The sequence below is a fragment of the Sinocyclocheilus rhinocerous genome, unplaced genomic scaffold (genome assembly GCF_001515625.1).
Source record: "Sinocyclocheilus rhinocerous isolate Xijiao unplaced genomic scaffold, SAMN03320098_v1.1 scaffold273, whole genome shotgun sequence".
In the NCBI taxonomy this organism is placed as follows: domain Eukaryota; kingdom Metazoa; phylum Chordata; class Actinopteri; order Cypriniformes; family Cyprinidae; genus Sinocyclocheilus; species Sinocyclocheilus rhinocerous.
In genome coordinates, this window is record NW_015656360.1 from 160,234 (window position 1) to 186,786 (window position 26,553).

Consider the following 26,553-nt stretch of genomic DNA (forward strand, 5'->3'; position numbering starts at 1 on the left):
AATTTCCCCAAAAAAACTTCTCACATAGGTTTGAGTGCTTTTGCATTTGTTTTTGCATTTTTTTTCCAGGCCTGGAAATGTTTTTTTATTTGTATATTTTTAATCATGCTATAAAAATAGCTAGACAAACTGGTACACAACTCAGTCTAAATTATTCTATAGTGAATCAGTCTGAATTTTTAGAACCTTTATCCACTGAGCACATGGAAACATCTTGGAGAAACATGATCAAAAATTGTGGGAAATCTGCCTCCGTATGCACAAAGAGGTGTTGAAAGCTCCACACATTTTTAAATCGTCATCCTATGATTTACTTACAATTATGCATTTTAAATTGGTGAAAGGATGCAGTATTTTGATGGAAATATTGCACAGCAACTTTTAAGTTCTTGCACTGACATTTTTAAAGTGGCACCGACCTTGAATTTAAGTTGCAGTAACACTACCCTTCCACTAGAGGGATTACAATGAGGCTTCACTTGGTGCATGACAAACTGAAGAATTACAATTTAGTCTTGGCTTTATTTTCAGCTCAGGTTCCAATGAGTTTATAGTGACATTTTCATTAAATACAACAGTACATGACAAGGCAGTTGACTCCATAAGCAAGAGACGGAAGAAAATGGTTTGACAGACACTGGCTGCAGCCAAACATCCGTATTGTTTAATACAGAGTCAATCCATACCTGAAACAAAAAAAGACATGAGACTAAGAGAAAATTACCAAGCATGCACTGGTTGCCTACAATCTAAGTATTAATTTAAAAGGACTTACCATATGACTTGCTTCTATTCATAAACATCTTTTTTATCTGCAATGTACTGTACGATCTCCGCAGGAGTCATAAGCTTCTCAGCCTCTGCGTCTGGTATCTCAAATCCTGCGGATGGAACAATGTGTTTGAGCACCACAATTCAAATCCAATGTTTAGAAAGTATTTGAAACCTGCGATATGCTTTAATGGTACGGGAACTACCCCATACTAACCGAACTCATCTTCCATAGCCATTATAATCTCCACCTGGTCCAAGCTGTCCAGCCCCAGATCTTTCATGAAATGAGACGATGTTTGCAGCTTGAGGAGGGAAAAAGTATCAGAGATTGATGCTAGGAATATGTATATACAATATCTCAATGTAAAAAGAGCAGCTTGTCTAACTACAAAACTACATTAAACTAACAATGAATGAAAAAAAATTACTTAAGCATTTATTAATCGTAATGTTCATTACTACATTATGAAAATCAAAAGTTGTTTATCTTAAGATTTTTTTAATGGACCTGAGCTAACGTGAACGAACAATGAACAGTTGTATTTTTATTAAGGTTAACAAAAATGAATAAAAACTGTACCAAAGGTAATGCTCATTGTTAATGCATTAACTGATGGGAACTTTTTGTAAAGTGTTACACTAAATGAAATATATTGAAATATGGTAGGTAGGTATGCAGTTTCCAGTTAACACAGAAATTGCATATCATTGTCCTTCGAATTTCAGTATTTTGGAGACTAGAATATACACAAAACAACCTATGTAATATTACAGTAATAATAATAATAATTTATTGTCATTGCTGTAGAACAACGAAATTACATTAGAGCATCAATCGACAGTGCAATTTCATAAGTGCAAATGCGTAGGAATGACATTGACAACAGTGACAAAGCTTAAATATACATTTACAGTACAGTATGAAGTATCTTTCACCTTCTCTGGACTGATCTTGTCATACAGTTTAAGGACGTACAAGACACGCTCTTCAATGTTCTCTAAAGCGAGGGGTGGAAGATCCCCGTAATGCCGACACAGATGAACAGACGGACCTGAAATCTAGAGACATTCAAACATTTACATTTATTCACTTTGAAGATGCTTTGTCCAAAATGACTTACAGACGAGGAACATAAGCAATTTATCACAGAACCAATAAAATTCCATGTGCACAATACCAGGTTCATTAGAAGGAAGATCATTAGAACGTAAATGGTGACCGAATCTATCAGTCTCCAACATTCTGTCCGACATCTTTTGTTTGTTACAGGGGGACGGGGGGAGAGACATCTCTCTTTTCTCTCTTATCTCTTCATTTTTTGGTTCTGTAATAAAAGCTGTTGAACAGAATGTTAAATTATGTGGCTGTCATTCTGTCCAACATCTTCTGTGTTCCACATAAGAAATGAAGTCACACCATACAGGTTTGGAACGACACCTTGACAATTTTCATTTTTGAAGTGAACAACCACTTCAGTAATAGCGACAATGAAAGATGCAAGGAGACTGACGGAAGTAGTAGCTGTAAAGATGCACAGTCATAGTATGTATAAACTCTTGGTGTTTTATTAAGTTAACTGATCAGCTATTTAAAGCCTTGCAGGTCACAGCAGGAAAAGAGTAGTAACTGCTGTGGTTTATGTATGTTGTGAATGCACACTACTTAAACTTTGTATGGCTGCCAGCTGTCATGCACGGAAAGACACAGGTAGGTCACTGTGTAGTAGGCCACAGAGACAAACATTCCCCATCCGCAGAAAGCTCACCCGCACTAGTTCAGTCCACCTCGTCCGCTGGCTGCACGAAATGACACAGAGCGGTCGCTGCTTTGAGACGAGAGGCGCGCAGGCGGATCTTGTGAACGCGTTGCCATGATTTAACCTTGCAGTGGCGCGGGCGACGGAGCGCACACAGTATGCAAGCGCACGGCACGCCATATCTGTGAATTTCTATCCAACAATTCACTGCGACAAACTGAACATAAGTTTGAGGTGCGCGTGCGCACTTTGTCGGGGGAAGTCCGGCTGTTTTCCGCGAATCGGTTCTTTTGAATAGTTCGTTCAAAACTGAATGAATCAAATTCATTGAGAAGATCCGATTTAAACGAATGATTCATTCACGAGTCATGCATCACTATTAAGAGAACGTTTCCGCGAATCGGTTCATTTAAACAGTTTGTTTTAAAGAACCGCCCCAGAAACCGAACTATTGAACCGTATGAACGAATCCAATTCATTGAAAAGATCCGACTCAAAACTATTTCACGAATCGGAATTATTATTTACTAAGTTATATTTAACTGATAGCTGTAGAATTACATAATATGTCATTTAAATTATGGAATACTCTGTATGCGCAATATTTAAAATAATAAGGCTTTTATTTTGAAACTATCATGTCTGCCAGTTACGCATGGGATTTTAAGGAAATGGTCTATCGAAGTAAATTTATTTAATCTACGCTGTAAACTAGAAACGAAAAGCAGTCAGAGTAATACATTTTTTTGCACGACCACTGAATAAAGCGTGCGCGATCTAATGCTTCCTCTCGACACACGCTCCGAAGCCTCGGCACAGAACGTAACATCACTAGTTTGCTCTGCGCAGAGGAATGAAAAACAGAAGACTGGACGTAAATAATCCACAACCAGCATGCTGCACAACAACAACAGTTAAAGCTGGGTCAATAACAAGGCAAACAGCATATGCTAACTGTGCCTTTAATAGTCAGTCTTTATTAGTCATTATAAATATTGTCACAAAACTTCTTGATGCACCACACAGAAGAAGAATAACTGGTCTTGTTTTGCACGAGAAGGGAAGCATGGAGCCTGCGAGCCTGGAGAACTTGTGTGTTTTGTACCACAGTGCAAACTATATAGTTGTCAACAAACACTGGGATATCCGTATCGACAGCAAAATGTGGTATGAGAAACAGACTGTCCAGAGTCAGCTGAAGCATCGCTTCCCAGAGCTTGCAGATCCTGGCACTTACTACGGCTTCAGGTTTTCTGTTACTTTGCCATGTGCCGAGACGAACAATTATTTAAACAAGCACATGTATCTTATCAGTAGTTCATTCGTGTGTATTCTGATATTCTGCAGGTTTTGCCATCAACTGGATTTCTCTACCAGTGGTGCTTTGTGTGTAGCACTGAACAAGGCAGCAGCAGGGCATGCGTATCGCTGTTTTAAAGACAGACTTGTGACCAAAGCTTATCTCGCTCTGGTACTGTAACATTCAGACGTTCATTGGATTTGGATGTATAGAAGGTTTTTCATAATAATATAGGGCATTAATATTTCCTGTGCAGGTCCGTGATATTGTGGCTGAGGAGAAAATGGCCCTGGACTTTGCGATCGGCAAGAACACAACAGAGGGCAAGACCCATATGATGTGTACTGAAGGAACAGACGGTCAGAATCTCTTTTGCTCCAAACTAAACACTCAAATTAAAGAAAATTTGCTTTAAATTTACTCACCCTAAGGCCATCACAATGTAGATGAGTTTGTTTCTTCATCAAAACAGATTTGGAGAATTTTAGTATTACATCATTTGCTCACCAATGGTTCCACTGCAGTGAATGGGTGCCATCAGAATGAGTCCAAACAGCTGATAAAATCATCACATAATCCACAAGTAATCCACACAACTCCAGTCCATAAATTAATGTCTTGTGAAGTGAAAAGATGTGTGTTTGTAAGCAACAAATCCATCATTAAGGTGGTTTAACTTTAAAAGAGTTACTTCTGGCCAAAATATGTCCATAATCCATAATAATGCTTCCTTCAGTGGAAAAGGTTAATCTCCTGTTGTCCTCTCACATCAATAATCCACTGACATATTTGTTTAAAACTGTTCTGGACTGTTTTTGCACGTAAACGGTGCTTGTTCTGTGTATATTGCTCTCCTGATTCAGACATTCATTTTTTTTTACTGGAGAAAGCAATATTATGGCTAGAGGACTAATATTTTAGCTGGAAGATAAACATTTCTTAATCATAGATTTGTTTCTAACAAACACACAGCTTTTCATTTCACACAATGTTAATTGATGGACTAGAGTCACTTTTTATCAGCTATTTGGACTCTCATTCTGACGGCACCCATTCACGGCAGAGGATCCATTGGTGAGCAAGTGATATAAAGCTATTATATTATAGTATTACATTATAATTTATCCAATTCTGTTCCGAAGAACAAACAAACTCATCTACATTTTTGATAGCCTGAGGGTGAGCACATTTTCATTTTTGGATGAACTATTCCTTTAAACTAATAGAAACGCATTCATGCATCAATTTCATATTATGTGTGGTAGGTTGTGAGAATCCTAAGACCTGTCAAACAGAGCTGACAGTTTTAGAGTATGGAGAATATGACGGAGATCCAGTGACAAAAGTGCTTCTGCAGCCTCTGACAGGTACAGCATCATCAACAATACAGACAAAATATAGATGAAATATACTGTCAAATAAAAAAAAAAGTAAAAGTATTAAAAACCCTGTAGGACGGACGCACCAGCTCCGAGTTCACTGCAGCGCCGTTGATCACCCCATAGTGGGAGACTACACTTACAGTCTACGCACAGACAATGCTCCGTATCGCATGATGCTGCACGCCTACTTCTTGCACATCCCACTAGAGAATGAACCCATCCACGTCACAGCCCCAGATCCCTTTGTACCCACCCTCGACTCCAAATGGGCACCACAAAGATGTGTGAATGTTCTGGAGGATTTACTGAAGAATATTTTGACAAAACCACAAACTGAAATCCAAGACGATCCAGAGTCAGTGCACGGGAGGAGCAGCCCAGTGGAGAGTGAGGAGCAACAGGCACAGTGTCAGCAGTGGTTATGTGAGTGGAATCTGGACTGAGGAACCCTTACGCTGTTTTACCAGTACAGTACTGAAGCTATACTGCAGTGTCCCCAGCTCTATAGAGTACCCTTTTCTTTAAAAGGTAGTCAGTAGTCAGTGCTCCTCAAGAACTGATGGCATAAAGGGGTTTTGAACCAATTGGCTGATCTGTGTATGAAGAAGAGCACTGTGTGCCATAGTGTACATTATAGATAACTCCCGCTTTTGTCCATTTACATTACCATTCAAAAGTTTGGGGTTGGTAAGATTTAAAAAAAATAAATTTAAAAAAAGTAAGAAAGTGATTTGCTCACCAAGCCTGCATATATATGATCCAAAATACAGTAAAACAGTAATGTTGTGAAATATATTTACAATTTAAAATAACTATTTTCCATTTTAATATATTTTAAAATGTCATTTATTTCTGAATATATTGCTGAATAAAATTATGAATTTCTTTTAATAAAAATCTTACTGACCCTGAACAGTTGAACAGTAGTATACATAATTTGAACAAAACATATTGAAAGAAAAGGGAGAGCATGATATTAGAGTGCCAAGAGGAAGAACTTTTAAAAAATCCTTCCCATCAAGCATCTTTACCTCTTTCAAATGCAAGTATTCTAAATGTCCGAGTGGTATTGTTCATTGTATGAATGTGTAACTGTCTGGTTTTAGTATTTGTGCTTTTAAAAAATGTATGACATAATTTTTATGTTTATTTTTTTTTTAATTAGTTTTTGTTGCGGTCTAGAAGGGGCCAAGACTCGCCGTTTTTTCCACTACACAAACAGGCAAGTTACAGTATACATAGATGAAAGGTCTTCTTAATTCTTGTACTTAAATTGTGTGAAGCATGTTTATAGAAATCCATTGCTTCAGATAAACTGAACAATCCCTTCCTCAAAAAATGCAAATGTAGCTGTATTTTTTGCATGTCATCCTGTTCCTTGTACTGTTAGATAATATTTGCAAGACTATTAGTGCAGTTACATTTACTGTTGTTCAGCAAACATTCACAGGCAAAATCCAAAAAGGATTTTAAATAGGAATTCACATGATCAAGATCTGAGGGAGAAAAATGTCCCCATGCAGATTCTTACAACAGGTTCAAGTTGGTCACAAGTTGGATTCACCACTTTGACCAACAGAAAGCTGCTTGATTTGAAAATGACATTTGTGTGAGCTGTGCTTCAAACATCGCTACACTATTGACAGTAGACGAGGTGTTTTTGTTAACCAAAATTTCACTAATGTGACTGCACCTTACAAAAGGAGCATGTTGTTTGGTAAAAGCCCCCAAAACGTGCTGTGGTCATTTCAAATGTATTTATTATCTGTAATCTGTGTCTGTAATCTGTGTTTACAAACAGAAAATGTTTAGTGTTGCAGAAATGGCAAAGTTTAATAAATAAAGGCCCTTCAGTCTAACAGCAAATCACTGTCATGATATTTTTTTCCAGCCACACCAGCAGGACTGCAGTGTACAGTGACATTATATGAGATACACTAACAGAAATCGAAAAATACTGACATGAAAACAAGGATATGGTGTTTTGCATACAAATCACATATTTTATCATTTCATATTCTGTTATCATCATAGCGAGGGATTTTTACTGCAAGTGAATACAACTGTGAATAAAACTAATAGTGGCATTTCTTTGTTTGAGATTTACAACTTTTAACTTAGAGCTAAAGAGATGGTTGGGGAATATTAGTCCATATTGGTTCCTTTGGTCCCAGAATGAAAGTGAGCGAGACAAAAACTAAAAGTTCAGTCCTAGATCTGGCTGAGAGGGAGGAATTTCTGGTAGTAACTCTTGGTAACGTCGATCATCAGTTCCTGTGTACATTCAGGGAGCTCTCCTGAAAACAAACCTGAAATACAGAATAAAAAAGCTTAGACTATATTTACATTTACCAAGAAAGAAATAAAATAATATATCTGAAGGTACCCACCTGGACAGCCAGAGAATATTGTAAATGGAGGAACCACTGTCTCTGGGGGAAGGACAGTATTATCCAGTATCTTACAACAGTCCTTCAAGACACAGCGCCGACCCTAAAAAAACATGCATCACAATTAAGCACCATCAGGTGTTACACCCACGAACCAAATGGGAAGTTACAAATGAGGGAGCTACTTGCAATCACACAGTTCTTGCCAATGTGGACGTATGATCCTATCTGTGCAGCGTTGACAACACAGTCCTCCTCTATGAACACATGATCCCCAATATGCAAGGGGAAGAAAGCCACGCTGATGTACACAGAACAAGAACAAACGTAAGCAAGTTAAATCATACGAACTGTTTCAGTGAGAATACAGATGTTTTACATTAAATCACCCTTTGCTGAATTTCTTGAACGGAGGTCTGATCACACTGCGACTTTTAATGACACAGTGGCGCCCAACTCTGACATTAGCGAGATCTCCTCTGATGATGCAGTCATTCATCACGACAGTCTGAAAAAGAGGCCATTTCACACAGTTAACACACAGCTGGGGAAAATAACAAGACGAAATAAATTAGAAAAATCTCACTTTTCCATTGAGAACAATGTTTTGACTGCCGCAAAGAACCGATTGTCTGCTGACTTTGTTGCCTGATGCCTAGAGAAATCAAATGTGAACGTTACCATCACATGACGGTCCAGCTCTGGGCTGCTGTGAGCATTTAAAAAACACCATGTGCAAATGATACAGACGTTTACTGACTGGTAAGTTATGACAAACTAACACTTTTGTGCTGGTGAGTCATCTTTGTTTATAATACAATACACATTCGGTTTGCAGAGGCGTAGTAGTCTGGTCAGATTATTCTGAATTTATTATTTGCAAGCGCTCGATTCAGCTGACGGATATTATCGATTAATAACATACCGTCTCGATGTATTCAGCCTTGTTGTATAATATTTCACACAGCTCCATCTCTGCACAATTTTATTGTTTTGCTGGCGAACCACTTCAGTTGACCAGCAGCTGTCAACCAACCGCTCCCTCGCTATTTCCGCTTCCGGTTAGCAGCAAGACATGCCTTGTAGAACACAATAAAATGACAAGGACGGACATATATTATATATATTGTAATTTCATTGCATACACAAAGATTTTAACGAGAAAATTAGATATAAAATATGTATTATGTAATATGCACGACAACTACAAACATCAGAAATATGCAAATGTAAGTCTGCCGTAAGCCGTTTATTTACAAGTTCAGTTAATTTATAATTTTTTAGTTGAATGTGTAGGTGTTTTACTATTTTTGAATATAATACAAATCAAATTTGATTTCTGCGTAGGGCGACCAGACGCCCCGTTTTTCCCGGGACAGTCCCGTATTTCAGCTCTATTTTTAGTGTCCCGACTTATTTTGAAAAAAATCATGTTTTGTCCCTATTTCCACATTTCTCTGGGTGATCAGAGCAAGTAGTCGAAGTGTTCTGTCACGCGAGAACAGCCTAATCAAAGGTAACTAAGCTTGTCGTAGGACAAAAATGACCATCCAATCACAATTTGTTACTGATTGCAGTAAGTGAAGGTGGGATAGATAGGCGGAATCACGCTGAATGACACAGAAGCGCTCTCTCGGCCCCGCGATCCCAGTTCTGCGATCAGTTCTCCTTGCGCCTTTATTGTCAAATACACACACACCTGTCAAAATCTCCATCATGTGGAGTATCTCACGTAAATACAGTCGGTTATGGCTTAAGTGAACGTAAACAGGTGGGTGAAACCCGGATATATGTGTCAGTATATTACATTAATTCGGTCTTAAATCAGAATCAGAATCAGAATCAGAATTAGCTTTATTCGCCAGGTGTGTGCAAACACACGAGGAATTTGTTGTGGTTTTTTTTTTTTTTTTAAGGCGCTCCTGGTACATACATACATGCATACATACATACATACATACATACATATCTGACATGAGAACAGAAAAAAAAAACATTTAAATAATAAAAACTTAACAATAAATAATGTCTATGAATCTGGAACAGTAGATTTATGTACAGATTTGTGCATTATTTACTCTATATAGAACTAAAGCGGAGCTGAAGTCCACAAACAAGATTTTTAAAGGGACAGCAGCCTAATTAAATACCTGTCTGTCTCATTAATGTTAATCAAACAACAAAAGATGTATTGAACCATGAGAAATCTGGTCACCCTATTTCTGCGTGATGCTACTTTTTTACATATAACCTGCCAAACCCTCTTTAACCGCATGATGGCGCTGCTGTATCCTTTCACAGTTTTAACTCCCGCTGTCCCGCAGTACGGAGGCGGTATTCTTTTTGAAACGTGCCTCATTAATCCACAGAGCTCTGCGCTCGTGGGCTCGAATCTCACCCACAATGTTGATGAGCTTTTATCTGCCTGTAAAAAGTTTATGTCAAAATAATGTTCAAGTTTGCTATGCAAAAGTTAGTGTAGTATGCACTACAAATACCCTAAAAACTAAAAGGATGCGTCATAAATTCTAGTAAGCTATGGACTACGAATTTAGCTTGCACTATAAACCAATTAGTCCAAAGGAAAAAAATAATCATTTCCATTTCCAGTGGTTGTTTTTCATCACATTATACATTCTGTCCAGTTCAAGCACCGCTGCAGTATTTCTGTTTACTCGTGAGCTGGGAACATCCTCCTGAATGCACAGCCCCCTCACCTTGACTGAAATGTGCTCAAGCAAATGCAGTGTTGTGTAAGACCACATCTGCCAGCTTGAAATTCTCTTATAGTTATACAATACCACAGATCAGTTATCACAATGTCACAGCAGAGGTCACTTTGACATTGTATTGATTGACTAGTTATTCAGTTTTGTACACAGCTGTAGGCTGCATTGTGTGCCCCCACAACCAACACCCCTAAAACATTGTGTATCTTTAACAGAAACAGTTAACAGTAAAATCTATTTTTATTAGATCAAGCAGATAAATGTGTTGATGTTTGGCTGCTGGCGTCTGTGTGGGAGGATTTGTCTTGCCCATTTGAGTCTTTATCAATAGATTTACATCAGGAACGCATATCCCGCATTTGAACTCAAGAAACTGTTTATATGTCTCCAAGCACTGTGGAGGTGCCTTTATCTCTTTGTATATCTGCTGAAGGGACTGTTTTGATGTTCACATAAGCAAGACTTCACTGTTTTCATCACCAAATGTGGTATTTTATTCTGTTTTCTCTGATTACTGCCTCTACTGTGTTTGTCAGGGCTCTTTAAATAACATAAACTATTTTCATACTTTTCTGAATCATGCTTCTCTTAGCAGTGAAGTTCTCAGCGCTAGCTGAGCTAAAAATAGTTCAGGGGTCGCTGTGTCTAAAGAATGTGATTTTAGGTACTTTGTATGTGTGTGTGCGTGTGTAAATGCACAGAAAGATATGTGGAGTCTTGCCATCATCGTATAGTCATCACTGCAGGGCCAGGGTTTCACGGGGGCTTTATATAATACATAAAGCCTCCATGTCTGTGGGCGACGGACACACTATCTATCTGTTGAGAAGAGCCAGTGGAGCCAAAGTCAGGACGGTATTGAGTGTGTCGAGATAATTTGTTCAGGCTGTGCTTAAAGAGAAAAGGAAAACACCTTTGAAGAGATGATGCTGACCCCTGCACAGCTGCCAAAATTTCTCTAGATTGTAATCATTATGATCACACTTGTAATAATCGCTTTAATGAGCTTTTGCCTAAAATTAATTCATGTTAGCTAGCTGTATGATTCTACTATCTTGAACTGTTCATTTGTGAAATGAACATTACTTGGACACATTCACGTCTGCTTTGTAATGTAGACACATGCATTATCTTTAAAGCTGCTTTGAAACAATGTGTATTGTGAAAAGAGCTATACAAATAAATTTGAATTGAATTGAATTGAAAACTGGAGGCACTGTTAGCCATTCTCCTTTCTCTCGGTCTTATAATTGTTATTTCTTACTCTCCTGATTCAGAGTGTGTAGGTTTTGTCTCTGTTGAGTGGTTATGCTTCCTGTTTTGGGAAAATGCTATCTAATGCCATTCTCCCTGCAACAGGATCATATGTATTGAGTCATAATTACTGCGGTATATTGGCCATTGACATAGATGGTTGGCACGACATGCTGCGTGCAGTAAATATATAAACAATACTGTTCAAAGTCAATAAGATTTTTTCCAATGAAAGAGTTTTTTTTTTAGAAAGATTCTCTTATGCTCACCAAAGCTGCATTTTGTCAAAAATACGGTAAAAACACTTATATTATTTTTATAATATTGTGAAATATTATTACAATTTAGAATAGCTGTTTTTTTATTTGAATATATTTTAAAAATATAATTTATTCCAGTGTTGCAAAGCTTCCAGTCTTCATTGTCAGATGATGCTTCAGATTCATTCTAATATGCTGATTTGATGCTCAAGAAATATTTCTTATTATTGTCACTATGATAATAATTGCAGTTGTGCTGCTTACTGTTTTTGGGGAAACAGTGACACTTTTTTCAATATTCTTTGATGAATAGAAAGTTCAAAAGAATATAATTTATTTGAATTTTTTTGTAACATTATAAACATCTTTTACTTTTGATCAACTTAAACTTAATGACAGTTGTCATAAACATGCATAAAACCTTCATATTCATGACATGTGTCATGCCATGATTATGAAGGTGTCATGTCAGTCTTATGCACACCCCTTCAAGTAAAGTGTTACTCAATTTATTTAATGTTTTAACATGTTTAATTAGGTATGATGTTGAGCCTGTTCTGAATTCTAATTTTTAAATGTCAACTACCCATGCATGTATGTACAATATCACACCTTTGTGTAACACACATTCTATTAAAGCACTAGCTGAGAAGATGACCCTGACCCTGACATTAAAAGCACAGTTCTTAATGATCAATTACCTTTAGGCCAATACTTAAAAAATGCAACAACAACATGATTAAGTTCACGTTCTTCATCCAAAGCAATTAACAGCATCCAAATTGCAAAAAAAAAAAAAATATTCCCCTTAAGAGCCTTGTTCATAATAAAAATCAAGTAGTTGCCTAGACCTTCTAGCATCACTCTACCTTAAGCACCTCTGTCTTGATTAGCCATGTCGGTCTGTTTTAGCATTCCTGTAATCTTCACAACATCTGACAACAAATAAATAAATACATTATTAATTGGATTCAATCATGAAAAGAAATATGCTTTTGTGTCTCAAAAAACAATGGACACCTTTGAGGTTTCACCGCTGTGTGTCCTGTCCTTGCGTTGGTGCTCCACAGTGAGGTGACCTGATTTTGCAGGCGCTGAGGGAGAGGCCTTTCTCTGTAGAGGTTAAGACAGCCTGTCTGAGTCAGAATGCATGTACAGTGGGTACGGAAAGTATTCAGACCCCCTTAAATTTTTCACTCTTTGTTATATTGCAGCCATTTGCTAAAATCATCCATCACACTTACTGTCATTTTCCTGCTAAAAAGCATCAGTTTAAAGGAAGATGTGTGCTCATTTGAACTGAATCTTATTTACATGTATGTTAGAACTAGATAAATAAGATTCAGTTTAAATGAATCTTATTTACATGTATGTTAGAACTAGATAAATAACCAGACCTTTCAAGTATGCCCTTTATGATATTGATTATTTATTATTATTATTATTATTATTATTTTATTATTATTAGTTTTTTTACATTTTTAACTATTGTACCTAAAGTTGATATCTGAAAGTTAATCTGAATACATATTTGCATGGATTGATCTACAGACCTGTTTAACTAAATATTATTTTATGAAATTAATTACATTAATAATTTTAAATATATTTTATTATTATTGCTGTTGTTATGTGTTCATCTCTCCTTCATATTTATTATATTTCATAAATGGGTCTTTATACAAAAAATATACAGTTGTCTTTGTTTTAGGAAGGGGGTCTCTCTCAAGGGTATCATATCTGGGGGCTTCATGGCTTTTAAAATTTTGAAAACCCTTGCACTACAAGACGCTATGTGTAAAAATATCCCACAATTAATCCCATTTTATCCAAGAACTGCAGGCAGTTTAGTATGATTCATAAAATATGGTGTCATAAAATGTTACCAAGAATTACATAATTACGTTATGTAAGCACTATAATCCATATACTAGATTTGGGAGGTGATTTGCAGTAATGAGGAAGTGCTGGATGCAGGTATTAGTCATAACATGTGATGTGCTCAAACAACGTTGCATAACATTTAAAATCAGCTCTACGCCGTGTGTTACCCATATGCCACCTTGAGAGTGGCTTAGGTCAACAATCATGCAGAGGTAATACACTTATAAGAGTTTAATGATGAAACATACTTTATGCTTGAAGTTTACGTGTGACACCATCAGAGTTCTGCATGTCGTTGACGTAGGTCACCGTGTCTGCTGTCAGTCTGGGCATGTCCCTCCTAGGGCAGGCCTGACATCTGGCTGGAGTGTCACATTGACAGCTGTGTCTCAGTGCCAAGCAGAGCGGCTAGTGGCAGGTGTGTCCTGCCAAAGGGACGCATACAGGCACACATTTTCAAGCAGTCTCTGGACAGCGGACACTTTCCCCCGTCTCTCTCCGACCGCTACCAGCACAATGCAGGGCTCTTTCCTCCAGGCCCGCTGTGAACAGCCAATCATGACCACTGATTAGGGTCTTCCTTTGATCATCGCTCTTCTGTTACTGGGGCTCCTCTACGCGTTCCTCTACCTGCCTGCAATCACGCAGAGAGCCCTGCTGGAACAGGCCCTCACCAACCAGAGCACCAACGTGGAATACCTTCCTAAAGAGGACTGAGCAGACGTTTGCATTTGTCCATTTAGGATTGACACAACTGTTTATTTTATCCTTCTATGCAAGTAACCTGAATCTTGAAACCCATGAAGCAGCATTTTTTATCAGATGATGATGTAGAGACACAGGTGGCCCCAGCGTTTCTTTTAAGTTTTTGCTTCATGCACAAGTCTTAGACACCAAGAATAGATCCAGCTCCGGAGATGTGAATGGTGAATCATATTTTTCCACAGTTGGAGGAGGAGGAGGAGGACTGTGCAGCTCTGAGATTTCTCACCTCATAGGACAAACTTGTGTTTCCAGTCCAGCCCGAGGGAGAGGAATTAGTCATACAGAAGTCATCACTGCAGCTTATCGTGTCAGAAAGAATCACTACAATATTAGAACTTGTAAATATTCTGTTTAAAATCCTTGCTCAATCAAACCAGCACAACTAATGTCTTCAGCTCGAGGGAGGTGGGTGTCTTTGGATATAAACCAGGAAAAAAAATGAAAAATAGTAATTGTTGTAAATGTTAAATGAATGATTGTGATTGGTTGATCTGTAATTTTGTCAAAATATGCAGACTTTTAAGAGGTTTATGTGAAATGTGAGTTATGTGAACTTTTACCACATGTAGCCTAGATGAATTTCATACATAATATTCAACAAATTGCATGTAATGTATTTGAACCCTATGAACTTTGTAAATGATCCATATTTATGACAATATCTCATTTATACAATATGTAAACCAATAAAGTTCTGCATTGCATGCACTATGTCATCCAGTGATGTGTTGTTATTATTGAATGAGATTTCTAGAATGAGTTGCTTCATCTTTCATCATTAAATTGAATGTGGCCGCTGACTGTGATCAGTGGATATGTTCAGGAAACAGGACGATGGAGGGCAGACTTCTACTTTGTTGAAATCCTGCAGCCTCCACTGTGATGTAACAAAGTCTTATGCAGCCAGCATATGCATGCATGCATGTGTGTGTGTGTGTGTGTGCGCGCGTTTTTGTGACATGTGAGACACAAATTTGTATAATGACATGGGTATGACATAGGTATTACAAGGAGAAGGTGACTTATGAGGACATTACCCCATGTCCCCATTTTTCAAAACGCTTATAAATCATACAGAGTGAGTTTTTTTTTTGAGAAAGTAAAAATGCACAAAGTTTCCTGTAAGGGTTTAGGTATAGGTGTAGGGTTGGTGTAGGGCATTAGCACATACAGTTTGTACAGTATAAAAACCATTACGCCTGTGGAATGTCCCCACAATTCACAAAAACAAACCTGTGTGTGTGTAAGTGTGTGTGTGGGTGAGAGAGAGAGACAGAGAAAATGATATAGAGCTGATAACATGTTTAACCCAGCATTTTTTAGAGTGTGACATCGTCAAATAGAAAATAGCCTGATTTTAAAAAAATAAGATATAAGTGATTTAAGGCCCATACTGACTTTAGTGGTGTGCCATTAAAAGAAAAAAACATACAAAAGAGAATTTTTAACAATTATTTTTTAATAATTTTTTACGTTATTTAAAATTACTTAAACCAACACACAATCAATTTAATATATAGATTTGAATACTCGAGTTTCTTAGCAAATGGCCTCCAGTAGTCTAATATTTGGCTATTCTCTAACATGCTTAAGAGATTATAGGAGCAAGGCTTCAGTGGACTTCTGTGAAATCATGGTGCTTTTGTATGGTGAAGTAATCTGTTTTAATCAACAGCTTTCGATAAAAAGGAGATCTATTTTGTTTTATTGTATTTGACGGGAGTGCCCCATCATCAGATTAGCACTCAATCTCTCACTGTTTGACTCTGGCAGTGGATGTGGGGTGTTCACAAATCTCACTTGTTTGTGTACACGGGCGTACATGTTCAGTGCACGCGTATGTGTGACCTTAATGTCTAATCAAAGAAATTGTTTTATCTCATAGTTGTTTAAATGAACAGTTAAACCAAAATGTAAACTCTGACATTATGTAATTTATTATTCTTTGATAATTTTTCTCACCGTCGAATCTCTGAAATTGACTACAAAAGCTTTATGGACTACAAAAATGGCGCCTAACACCATTCACGCTAAACGCCATTGGTTCTCATGTGTCTCGTGACCAAACGTCTTTGACGTCGACGGCGCCATATTTGATTTGGAATATACAGAAGATGGGAAGATTTTCATTAAATAACGATTTAAAATAAATAGAGGGGTTTTGTCTCACAAAACTATATAAAAATAAAAATAGAAAAATACAGCAATAGAAAGAGGTGGCCAAGATAGAAAATTCACAGAAAATTCACCATGGAAGTAAAAAACAAATCTGGGTTTTGAATGTCATGAGGGTAAGTAAAAGATGACGAAATTGTGAACTATCTATTTAATTCAAAATCCTCACACATTTTAAATGCATATACAAGGAAGACCGTTGTCTGTGTACTGTAGCTAAGAGCAACAATCACATACAACATTAACAGTGGATAATTTATAGGACACTGGCACCGCATCCACCTGTCATGTAGAAGCGTTAATACACAGTCATCCATGAAACCATTTGAACAGATATAATGCTTTTTGATCTGGGCCGGGGAGCTCTATTTGCTAAATGACTGTTAAATCTTCTCTGGTGATTTTAGGAGTGGGGAGGTGGGGTGGCGGGTGTTCGCAACTAAGGCTTATGCAGAAAAGATGCCCTAAATGTGTGTTCATGTGGGTTAATGCTCGAAGACAGAGCCATTAAAGTTTTACCATGACAGCAATGTTTTTATTGAGCAGCTTTCTCTGGACTGGGAGATGCCAAACGTTCAGGCATAGATCTTGCGGCAAATGCAGACCTCCTTATTTGTTTGTGTGAAAAATATGTTTTCTGTGACATGAGCTATCAGAACTCAGTGTGTTTATAAACAGCTCATATTATAAATGATTGGCCTCATTTATATATTATGTTATATTATATTATATTATATTATATTATTATATTGGGTTTGTGTTTTTACAATTATCTAAAGCAAATTAAAGAAATTGTTCAACCAAAAATGAATCATCATTTATGTCATCATCAATGTCTTTCCAAACATGTAAGACTTTCTTTAATAAAAGTAAATGGTGACCACGGCTTTACCTGTTCCCCATCCACTTCGGAAATGTCATTGGAATGTCATTGAAAAGAGACATTCTGCTAAATATCTCCTTTTCTTCTTCACAGAATAAAGACATTCATAATAGCCTTGCAACAATACAAAGGTAAGTAAATGATGACAGAATTTTCATTTTTGGATGAACTATCTCTTTAAAATAATTATTGTCTCTAATGACTCCTAAAGATCATGCAGTGTTGATGGGCCTTCTTTGATGGTGCAGAAGGAACTCTGTCTCACTGTACATCATTCAATCTCTATGGCAGGGTTCCAGTTTCATAAGAGTGCTCCAGCATGTGCAACCTCATGGGATCAAGCAAAAGGATGCTGTACCGGAGGAGAGCGCGAACTGATTACATGATGGACCTACACCGCTCTCTACCAGGGACCTCCCTGACCCACCCTCCCCCTTCCAGAGGCAAATGGAAAGAGAAGGTCTGGTTATTTCTGTGATGTCTGTCCATGAATTGTTAATGCCTTTGAATTGGCTGACTGCGCTTTGCTGAGCCTGAGCTGGTTAATTAGACCTAAGGGACGGAGCAAGAGAGAACAAAACTGACAAAGAAAAGTGGCATTATCTATGCACAGTAGATCTCACCAGGTTGGATGGGGAAAGAAATCTATGTGTCTGATGTTATAACTCTCATGCGGTGTCAGAAAGTAACTTTTCCATTAATGGGAAACATTTGCTACTGTGGAATTGACATGTATTTATGTTATTTATATGTTACCCTGGACTACAAAACCAGTCTTAAGTGTCAATTTTTCGAAATTAAGATTTACACATCATATGAAAGCTGAATAAATAAGCTTTGCATTGATGTATGGTTTGTTAGGATAGGATAATATTTGGTCGAGATACAACGATTTGAAAATCTGGAATCTGAGGGTGCAAAAAAAATCAAAATATTGAGAAAATCGCCTTTAAAGTTGTCCAAATTAAGTTCTTAGCAATGCATATTACTAATCAAAAATTACGTTTTAATATATTTACGGTAGGAAATTTACAAAATATCTTCATGGAACATGATCTTTACTTAATATCCTAATGATTTTTGGCATAAAAGAAAAATCTATAATTTTGACCCATACAATGTATTTTTGGCTATTACTACAAATATACCCAAGCGACTTAAGACCCATATCACATATATTAAGGGTCACATATATGAATTGAAATGCATTAAATTATTAATTAATAGTTGTATTCAGCAAGGATGCATTAAACTGATCAAAAGTGACAGTAAAGACTTTTACATTGTTACAAACAAAAATTATATTTCAAATAAATGCTGATTCATCAAATAATTTCTTAAGCACCAAATCAGCATATTAGAATGATTTCTGAAGGAATATGTGACACTGAAGACTGGAGTAATGATGCTGAAAATTGTGCCATCTTATTTAAAGAAAAACTTATTTTAAATTGTAACAGTATTTCACAATATTGCAGTTTTTACTGTATTTTTGTTCTTGTTGGGCATTAGAGCATAAGAAACATTAAAAAATCGTACAGTCCCCAAACATTTGAATGGTAGTGTATATACTATTTTATATACTAATTTTGCTCCCATTTTTAGAATTATGGGGGCCCCTTGTAAATTTCGGATCCTGCTCTAATCTGATGGTTTGCGTAATTCTGTGTTTTGTAGGTTTTTGCACTGTGGGTGGCATTTTCTTAAGCATGCGTTCAAACGTTCCCACTAAATATTTTATTTCAGCTGTGCATTGCTTGAGTCTGCACTGTCTGCAAGATATTTCCTCTTAGATTTATTAATAATCCACAACCATTTGTATGCTCTACTTTGCTACATTTTAAACCAAATTTCAAATGAATTCAAATGTTTTTTAAAAAGTATCTTGCAATAGAACAACGTAGAATCTAAGAATGCAACCTTATTATCTCGCCATAAACATCAGTGCACTGGCAAATCTCCCACTGTTGCAAGCACACGGGAGAGTGCTATAAAAGGAAGACTGTGGTCTTAAAGCATGTACCCTGTATTTCTTCTTTTGGAATATTTCTAGAATCTTGTCGTCTCTTGGTCAGCTTGTTGCCATGGCATTCCCAGAGTGCCGCTCCCTCTCCTTATGTCACACAGTCAGTTAGAGTGAGTCAGTATTTTTCCACAGTAAGACATACAGCATATACAGCTGCCGCCAGTCTTAGCATGTACACAGATGATGTGCACAGTTTGGAATGTCCCGTGGACTGTGCTACATACTTAAAATGTTGACCTTGGCAAAAAATATTCAAGAAGATGCATATTTTAGGTGCCCTGAAAATGCATTTTTTAGAATCTGTGAGTTCAGCGATTAATGTTTAGGGTAACGTTTGATGATTTTACCTCTGTCTCAGCTGCTGATGATGTGCAATGTTGTGAGACCGATTCCCCATAAGACACTGCTGCTTCTACGCCACATGGTCTGCTAACAAAGCACCAGAGATTAAAGAGCTGTCAGCTCGGGGCTTTAATCTCCTAAAGAGGGACCGCTGGGGCACACAGGCACGTCACAGCACATACTTCCTGTCACTGCCTGTTGTCTGAAGGAGGGATGCCAGTGACAGCATTTATGCACGACTTAGAAGGTGAGGCGAAAAGAAGGATGATGCTTTTTGCTTATTAACAAAAGACTCAAACTGTATGTGTTTTCATATCGGTTGCCTGAGAGATAGTAGGAGTGGCCTTGTAACACTGAGTGGAATAAGAGGCATTCGGTCCCTCTTGGGCAGTTCAGCCAGATCGTTGTGCAAACACAGCAGGCCCACTGGGGTTAACTCAGCCATGTAATGACACCACAGTGGAATAATGGGCAGCCGTGCTCAAGTTTGTTTTTGTTTGCCTTGTAAAATGGCTGATTCTGAACTGTGAGGACACATACCTTGGGAAGGAACCTCTCACTCAGGTTCAGTTTACGATCAGAGCGCCATTCGCAGCATTAGAACCATACATCTCCCTCTTAGCGCACATTTGCACATGTGACAAAAGTGGGCCAAAGATCACAATCCCAACACACATCTCCACTCATTCAATTTACACTCAGCCGATTCCAATTAGCCCAGGGTGCAGAAACAGAAGAGTTTAGAGGGGAGAGGGAAAAAATGGGTGTCTCCAGAATCTTTGCACTGTCCTCATTTGAGGAAATGAAGCATGGCCTCGGCTTGACCTGTCTCCCTTGGCACTCAGGCAAATGGAATGAAGCGTGCAGGTGTTCAACAGCACTAATATATACGTGTAGGTTGACTATATGAGTGCACTGACAGAACTAGATCACTTGCCTTTGCCAGGGGACAAGAGCCATTCTGCTGTGACAGAAATGGCTCATAAATGGCCACACACTGTATGCATACACTCTACTTTACATATATTAAGTCTCAAGAAGCCTACTTGCTCATTGCTGTCCATCTCTCAACCCCGATACCAGAATGAACGCTTCTGAGTCTTAAACTGAGTCCCACTTCTAAATGAACTACTCATGGAGCCTGAAGTAGAGATGGCACCTGGAAATCAGCTGGTGTTACCTCCTTTATACAAGTAGACCAGTGACATTTATATGTCTTTTTTTTCTCACATTTACTTATTTGTTTTACTTTTTTTGACCATTTTTGTCCTTTCCAGTAATTTAAAACATTAAAAAATCAGTTTATACATATAATGATTTGAACATACCTCTTCTATGATGAATATTTTTTAATTTCTACATGAAATTTATTTTATATATTTTTTAGGGACAAAGTAAAAAATGTCAGAGTGGCACACCTTGATATTATAAGGAAGAAAAAAAGCTTAATTACAGAAAACAATTCCTGAACATACAATCTTATCAAGTACAGTATTTTTTGCATAATCATTTATAATTTCTTAGACAAAAAAAAAAAAAAAAAAGCACCCCAAAAAAAAAACCTGCTGCTTATTAAAATTTGAAAATATTATGGTGCAAGTGCCCAATATTTATTTGTATGGAAAGACATTTTTTCAAATATTGGGGATATTTGTATACACACACACACATGCACACACAAAAATAATTCATAAAATGTTTCAGAATAATTATTAATATGTAAACACCTACTAATGACCTTAGAGAAAAGGACTTTTAAGTTGTATAAGAAAATGTTGTTTCTTTTGCATTGATAATGGACTTCACACATATTTGCCTAATTCGGTCATATTTAGTTCATCATGTTCTTAAGACATGGTCATGCATGAACTAAAAGGCTAGATTAGCACTGCCCTGTGGTTAAAAATAAAATGATATGCATAAGGTTGACACTAAGTAGGTTTAAATGACCACAAACCCTGGTGACCAATATCCTCATTTGAACCGGATATATGTGATGTTAAAATACTGCCTGGATCACACTTTTACACTCTGAGATTGTTCTCTTCTCACAACACCTCTTTTTTAGATTCTCAAGAGTGTTTAGAGCAGCAAGTGGTTTTACAAGCCAGAACCCATCATTTATTCTCTCCTGTGATATGTCCATTCACGGTCCATATGCCCTTCTTAGCATAAATCCCCATTTCAGATCCAGATATAGGGTTCAAATACATGCATTTGCCATATTTAGATTAAAGAGGCATTAAGCTTTGCCATATATGCAGATTTACGGTCATTGTGTCAAACTTCATCAGAGTAGTACTTTACCCCAGATGTGTACATTTAAGCAGACTATTGGTCCATGTGATCCCATATGTATTTAGAAATGGAGATTTGTGACGGGGCTGAGAGAGTGGATTATTTGGGGCAGATTAGAGTGTCATCTGCTTCATTAGAGTGTTCAACTGGCATAGAGAGCAATCATGTGAATGTGTGGCTAGGCAATGGGCATCAGGATTACCAATCCTAATCTTAGAGAGTGAGCCATTATCCACTGCATTAGTCTCATGGTCCCCAGAACCACTCATGGCATCATTGTTTAGTAAATGTGTGACTGGTGTACGGTCTGAAATGCACAGATCTATTGAGTGCATAAAGATTTGTTGGCTTTGATTATAATGCCTGGTAAAGTTTCACTTGCAATATACAGATAGGTCTGCACACAGAGTGAAGTCAAAGTGTGTGAAAAGAAGAGCTACATTCTTTCCCTTAGTGGGAAAAAATGCTGTTTCTCTTAGTTGGGACGAAAAGACCCTCATGTGTTCCATTATTTAGCTGAGAATGAGTTTGTAATGCTTTTTGCAGTGATTTGGTAATGCGGATAAAAAGATGACAGACTGTGCTCATTCTGCTAGTGGTCTTGTTGTACAAAGCTGTGCCATGGCTTGATTCTACAAAAGAGATACCAGATCTGTTAAAGACAGTTGTCTCTCTCTCAGTATGGACATGGGGGGAAAAAACATCTGAGATTGTTTAGGATTAATTGCTTGTATTCCTCATTTGTAAATTGCCTTGGATAAAAACTCATCTACTAAATGAATAAATGTAAATGTAATATTTGTTGATAAAAGACCCCAATTGAAGGTATTTTGAAGACATTAGATTACATGTGATGAAAGCACTGTATAAACATAAAAAGTGGTTTTAGATGTCAATATATTGTTCGTTTAATTTAAATATCATAGAACATAAGCCTATGACCTGCCTACAGTCCAAAAACATGCATTTGCCGTATTTAGGTCAAAGAGGCTTTAAGCTTTGCCATATATGCAGATTTACGGTCATTGTGTCAAACTTCGTCAGAGTTGCACTCTGAGTCTGTCAAGCTGTCCGAAACTTGGGGGCCGTTCACATGGGAAAAATTCTTGTTTATTGTCTCTGATATTTTTTTAATTGTAAACATGCAGCTGTTGTGCAGTGAAGTCCTGCTGTTTTTCAGTATCTCAAGCCATGAGGGTTGTGTAAAGACACTGTGTAAAGTTAACAGCAGTTCACCTATAAACTTTGAAACCATTCAGTTGTCTATAGCTGTTTTGCTTCCCTTATTCTTGAGCTTACAAAAACATAAAGGTGGTAATTCAAGCAGCTCTTACAGTAAGAAAAACTCTTATTGTGAAATTTAAATACAGGGGTACCGAACGCTGCATATGGCTTGTGGAAAAATAGATATTGTGGCCACAAAATGAAGAATTTGTTCCCACAACTTATTCATTTGTGACCACGTTTTATTCATTTGTTCCCTCATTTTAGTTTAATCGTGGCCATGTTGTAGTAATTTGTTACTCGTTTTAATCATGGCGATTTAACGATTTAACTAAAATGAGGGAACAAATTAGTGCAAAGTGGTGATGTTTTTTACTAATTAAGTTGTGGGAACAAATTCTTAATTCATGGCAACAATATTGTGTCTCTACTTTCCCTGCATGTCATGTGCAGGGCTCCATAATGGGATGAAGGGACATGATTAATTATTGTTGTTATCATAATGTATTATTACATTATATTACATTAGTACATTCTCAAACTAAATTAATGCGTTACTGTAATCAGTAATTGTTATTGTGTAAACAGACAGATATAATATGAAACTTGCCATACCCATGACACACACCCAACTGAAACACACAAATGACATTAAAGCTGTCTAAAAATCCTCTACTTTATTCAGTAAGATGTTTTGTAAAACATTCAATAAAAAATGTAATGACTTATTGCTTTTTATTAAACTAGTACTTGATCTTATGCATATTTTCTCAACGCATTCTCATATGTAACACACCTCTAGATAATTAGACAGGTTTCTACTGTTTGAATATATAAAAACATGAACAAATCAAAAGTCACAAATTAACCCCATTTCTTTGCCATAAGTGCAGATTGAGCTATTAATCTAAGAAAAAAAGCCTTGGCCAGTGCACAACCTCTCCGTTTGCATATCCATTCGATGCTTAAGGGTGCTGATGGTTTACTAGTCCCTCACACACATACATTCTTTTTAAGGAAATTGTGTACAAGGCAGTATTTGATGGTGATCTGGCAAGATGCGTTTTTTTTTTTTTTTAATCCATAGCTTTCAAGGAAGGAAGGGTGCAGTTGAACAACAGCAGGTCCATTGTAACTTCTAAAGCAGTCGGCGCTGACAGCTTAGGTAGTGAATCAAACCATAAATAAATAAATAAATGATCATAAATAAGTTCATAAATTAAAACGATCTGTACATGTTTAAAAATGTCTGTAAGTGAGACAGCTGAGTGTGGTGTAAATAGTGCACGGGCCTGCAGGAGAACTGAACATGCTGCGTAACAGAGGGTAACTCACAAATTTGCTGCCTTTGCCTTTTTGGGGCATTTTTGGGCGTTTCTTTTTGCCTCTGTCATGCAGTATGTTGTCTAACAGGCCTTTTCTGGCATTTCGATGTCGACACTACATGCTTGAACTCCAGATCAAGTGTGACAACACTGAAGTCGAGTAGGCAAGAGAAATTCCACTAACTGCATATAAAGATATATTGATGGTTATAAATATAATAGTAATGCATGTCAAAGTGTCAAATTCTTCAAGTGACTACATAGAGCTAATGTTGTATGTATGAGTGTGTGTTTTGTTGTGCAGTGGATGCTAAACTGCTGTACATTCAAGGTGAGGAAATGAAACAGAGAGAGCAAGCGCAGTGTGATCCTGTCAGGCTGGTGGAGGCTCAGACGGAGGGCTGGGGCGACCGCTGCTGCTCTTTTATAGAAGCACACACTTGCCCTTCTCCACCCATGGATTGTTCTTCATCAGCTCAGGATTCAGGAAAGGGTCTTCAGGCACACACTCCTCGATCCACTTCACCAGGCTGAGGAGAGGAAGGAGAAGTTTCCTCATCATTCTGGGACTCAATGCTAACTGCGTAATCTATTTAAAGTAACAAATTTGGTGCAAAAATGAGTACTATTTAGGAGTAAATAGAGCAGAGATTTGCTCTGTATGCGTGTGACATTGAACATGGATGCTGAGTGTGAAGGAATTGGGGCCATGCAAGATCGCACCCATGCTGAACAAATGATAAATGAGGGTGATAATCATGTAACTCTTTGCTAAAGCATTATCCATCACAGGCGATTAATAGAAATGATGTGTCGGATGAGAGTGATATTCTTAGATTCATGCTAGACTCCATCTAAACCCAAATGCAATTAAGTCATCATGACCCAACATTATGACTCCACAATTGCTTATTCAGCTAAACTGCGCACAATAACACTGAAGGAACCACTACGCTGGCGTAAACTGGGCTGTTCACTACTGGCTGGTAAAAGGTCATTTGTAACAGAAAAATTACCATTGTGAATATTTCAGGAAGAGAGCCCTGGGACACAGGGAAATGAGATGTCACTGTAATGTGACAGTGGCGGGTGTGACTAAGAGGCCATGCTTGCTCTCAAATTGGAGAGTAAAGCACCAGAGATCTGAGAGCATTAGCTTTGTCCTGAACAATCACCAAAAGGACCTGGCCTCTGGGCAGCCTAATTTGTGACATGAGGTGAACCTGAAAATTCAGAAATAACTGCAGTGAGTTCATGGTGGCATAAGGGTTATTCAATCAGGAAACAGTTTAGAGAATCCAGTGACAAAACTGATCACTCTCCACAAGAGGAACTATGAGGTTTGAACTATGTGGAGTGGATCATTTAGGTAGGTGATACATTTTTTAAACATTTTAGATGACGATTTACCAAATAAGTAAATAGACAGACAAGAAATACTCATTTAAGTTATTTTTATTATTATTATTTTAATTATTTACTTGTATTACCTCCAGAACTTATATTAGCTTAAAGCTTCTGCTAAAATATAGTCCATTACAACAAAAAAGCGGGACGAATAACACAACAATATTAATATATATTGTTGAGGTTTTATGTTTACCATATACACTTCTGTTCAAATTTGACAGTAAAGACTTTTACATTTAACATTACCAAAAAAACTGTTCTTTTGAACTTTCTATTCATCAAAGAAATGATGTAAAAATGTAAAAAAAAAAAAAAAAAATTTCCACAAAAATATTAAAGGGGTCATATGATGCTGCTAAAAAGAACATTATTTTG

The 26,553-nt window shown here is 37.3% G+C and overlaps 4 protein-coding genes across 4 annotated transcripts in view; 1 reads left to right on the top strand and 3 right to left on the bottom strand.

The window, feature by feature from the left end:
• Positions 1–250: 250 nt before the first annotated feature.
• Positions 251–2,762, bottom strand: LOC107720092 (acyl carrier protein, mitochondrial-like). The gene is made up of 5 exons (XM_016527697.1): positions 2,541–2,762; positions 1,711–1,833; positions 989–1,076; positions 776–881; positions 251–686 (listed from the first exon to the last, which is right to left on the bottom strand). The coding sequence occupies exons 1-4, from the start codon at positions 2,709–2,711 to the stop codon at positions 790–792; spliced, it is 474 nt and encodes a 157-aa protein (XP_016383183.1). The 5' UTR covers positions 2,712–2,762; the 3' UTR covers positions 251–686; positions 776–789.
• Positions 2,763–3,156: 394 nt separating this feature from the next.
• Positions 3,157–5,866, top strand: rpusd1 (RNA pseudouridine synthase domain containing 1). The gene is made up of 5 exons (XM_016527698.1): positions 3,157–3,779; positions 3,879–4,002; positions 4,088–4,190; positions 5,097–5,198; positions 5,286–5,866. Exons 1-5 carry the CDS (start codon positions 3,385–3,387, stop codon positions 5,654–5,656), a joined length of 1,095 nt encoding a protein of 364 aa, XP_016383184.1. The 5' UTR covers positions 3,157–3,384; the 3' UTR covers positions 5,657–5,866.
• A 966-nt stretch (positions 5,867–6,832) lies between these two features.
• Positions 6,833–8,682, bottom strand: LOC107719975 (dynactin subunit 5-like). Its single transcript, XM_016527532.1, has 6 exons — positions 8,529–8,682; positions 8,190–8,258; positions 7,993–8,111; positions 7,793–7,904; positions 7,604–7,706; positions 6,833–7,522 (listed from the first exon to the last, which is right to left on the bottom strand). Exons 1-6 carry the CDS (start codon positions 8,574–8,576, stop codon positions 7,425–7,427), a joined length of 549 nt encoding a protein of 182 aa, XP_016383018.1. The 5' UTR covers positions 8,577–8,682; the 3' UTR covers positions 6,833–7,424.
• A 15,426-nt stretch (positions 8,683–24,108) lies between these two features.
• Positions 24,109–26,553, bottom strand: part of LOC107719977 (guanine nucleotide-binding protein G(I)/G(S)/G(O) subunit gamma-13-like) — a 9,150-nt gene continuing 6,705 nt past the window's right edge. The window contains exon 3 of the mRNA XM_016527533.1: positions 24,109–25,298. Coding sequence (XP_016383019.1) covers positions 25,193–25,298 — 106 coding nt within the window. The 3' untranslated portion in view covers positions 24,109–25,192. The remainder of the gene's footprint in view (positions 25,299–26,553) is intronic.

Coding starts and splice junctions, on each gene's coding strand:
- LOC107720092 (XM_016527697.1), bottom strand. CDS start 2,711: ATGGCGTGCCGTGCGCTTGCATACTGTGTGCGCTCCGTCGCCCGCGCC. Junction 1,834..2,540: donor GGTGGACTGAACTAGTGCGG/GTGAGCTTTCTG, acceptor GAATGTCTCTAG/ATTTCAGGTCCGTCTGTTCA. Junction 1,077..1,710: donor ACAAGATCAGTCCAGAGAAG/GTGAAAGATACT, acceptor TCCCTCCTCAAG/CTGCAAACATCGTCTCATTT.
- rpusd1 (XM_016527698.1), top strand. CDS start 3,385: ATGAAAAACAGAAGACTGGACGTAAATAATCCACAACCAGCATGCTGC. Junction 4,003..4,087: donor CCAAAGCTTATCTCGCTCTG/GTACTGTAACAT, acceptor TTTCCTGTGCAG/GTCCGTGATATTGTGGCTGA. Junction 4,191..5,096: donor GTGTACTGAAGGAACAGACG/GTCAGAATCTCT, acceptor TATGTGTGGTAG/GTTGTGAGAATCCTAAGACC.
- LOC107719975 (XM_016527532.1), bottom strand. CDS start 8,576: ATGGAGCTGTGTGAAATATTATACAACAAGGCTGAATACATCGAGACG. Junction 8,259..8,528: donor AGGCTGAATACATCGAGACG/GTATGTTATTAA, acceptor TGATTTCTCTAG/GCATCAGGCAACAAAGTCAG. Junction 8,112..8,189: donor ACATTGTTCTCAATGGAAAA/GTGAGATTTTTC, acceptor CCTCTTTTTCAG/ACTGTCGTGATGAATGACTG.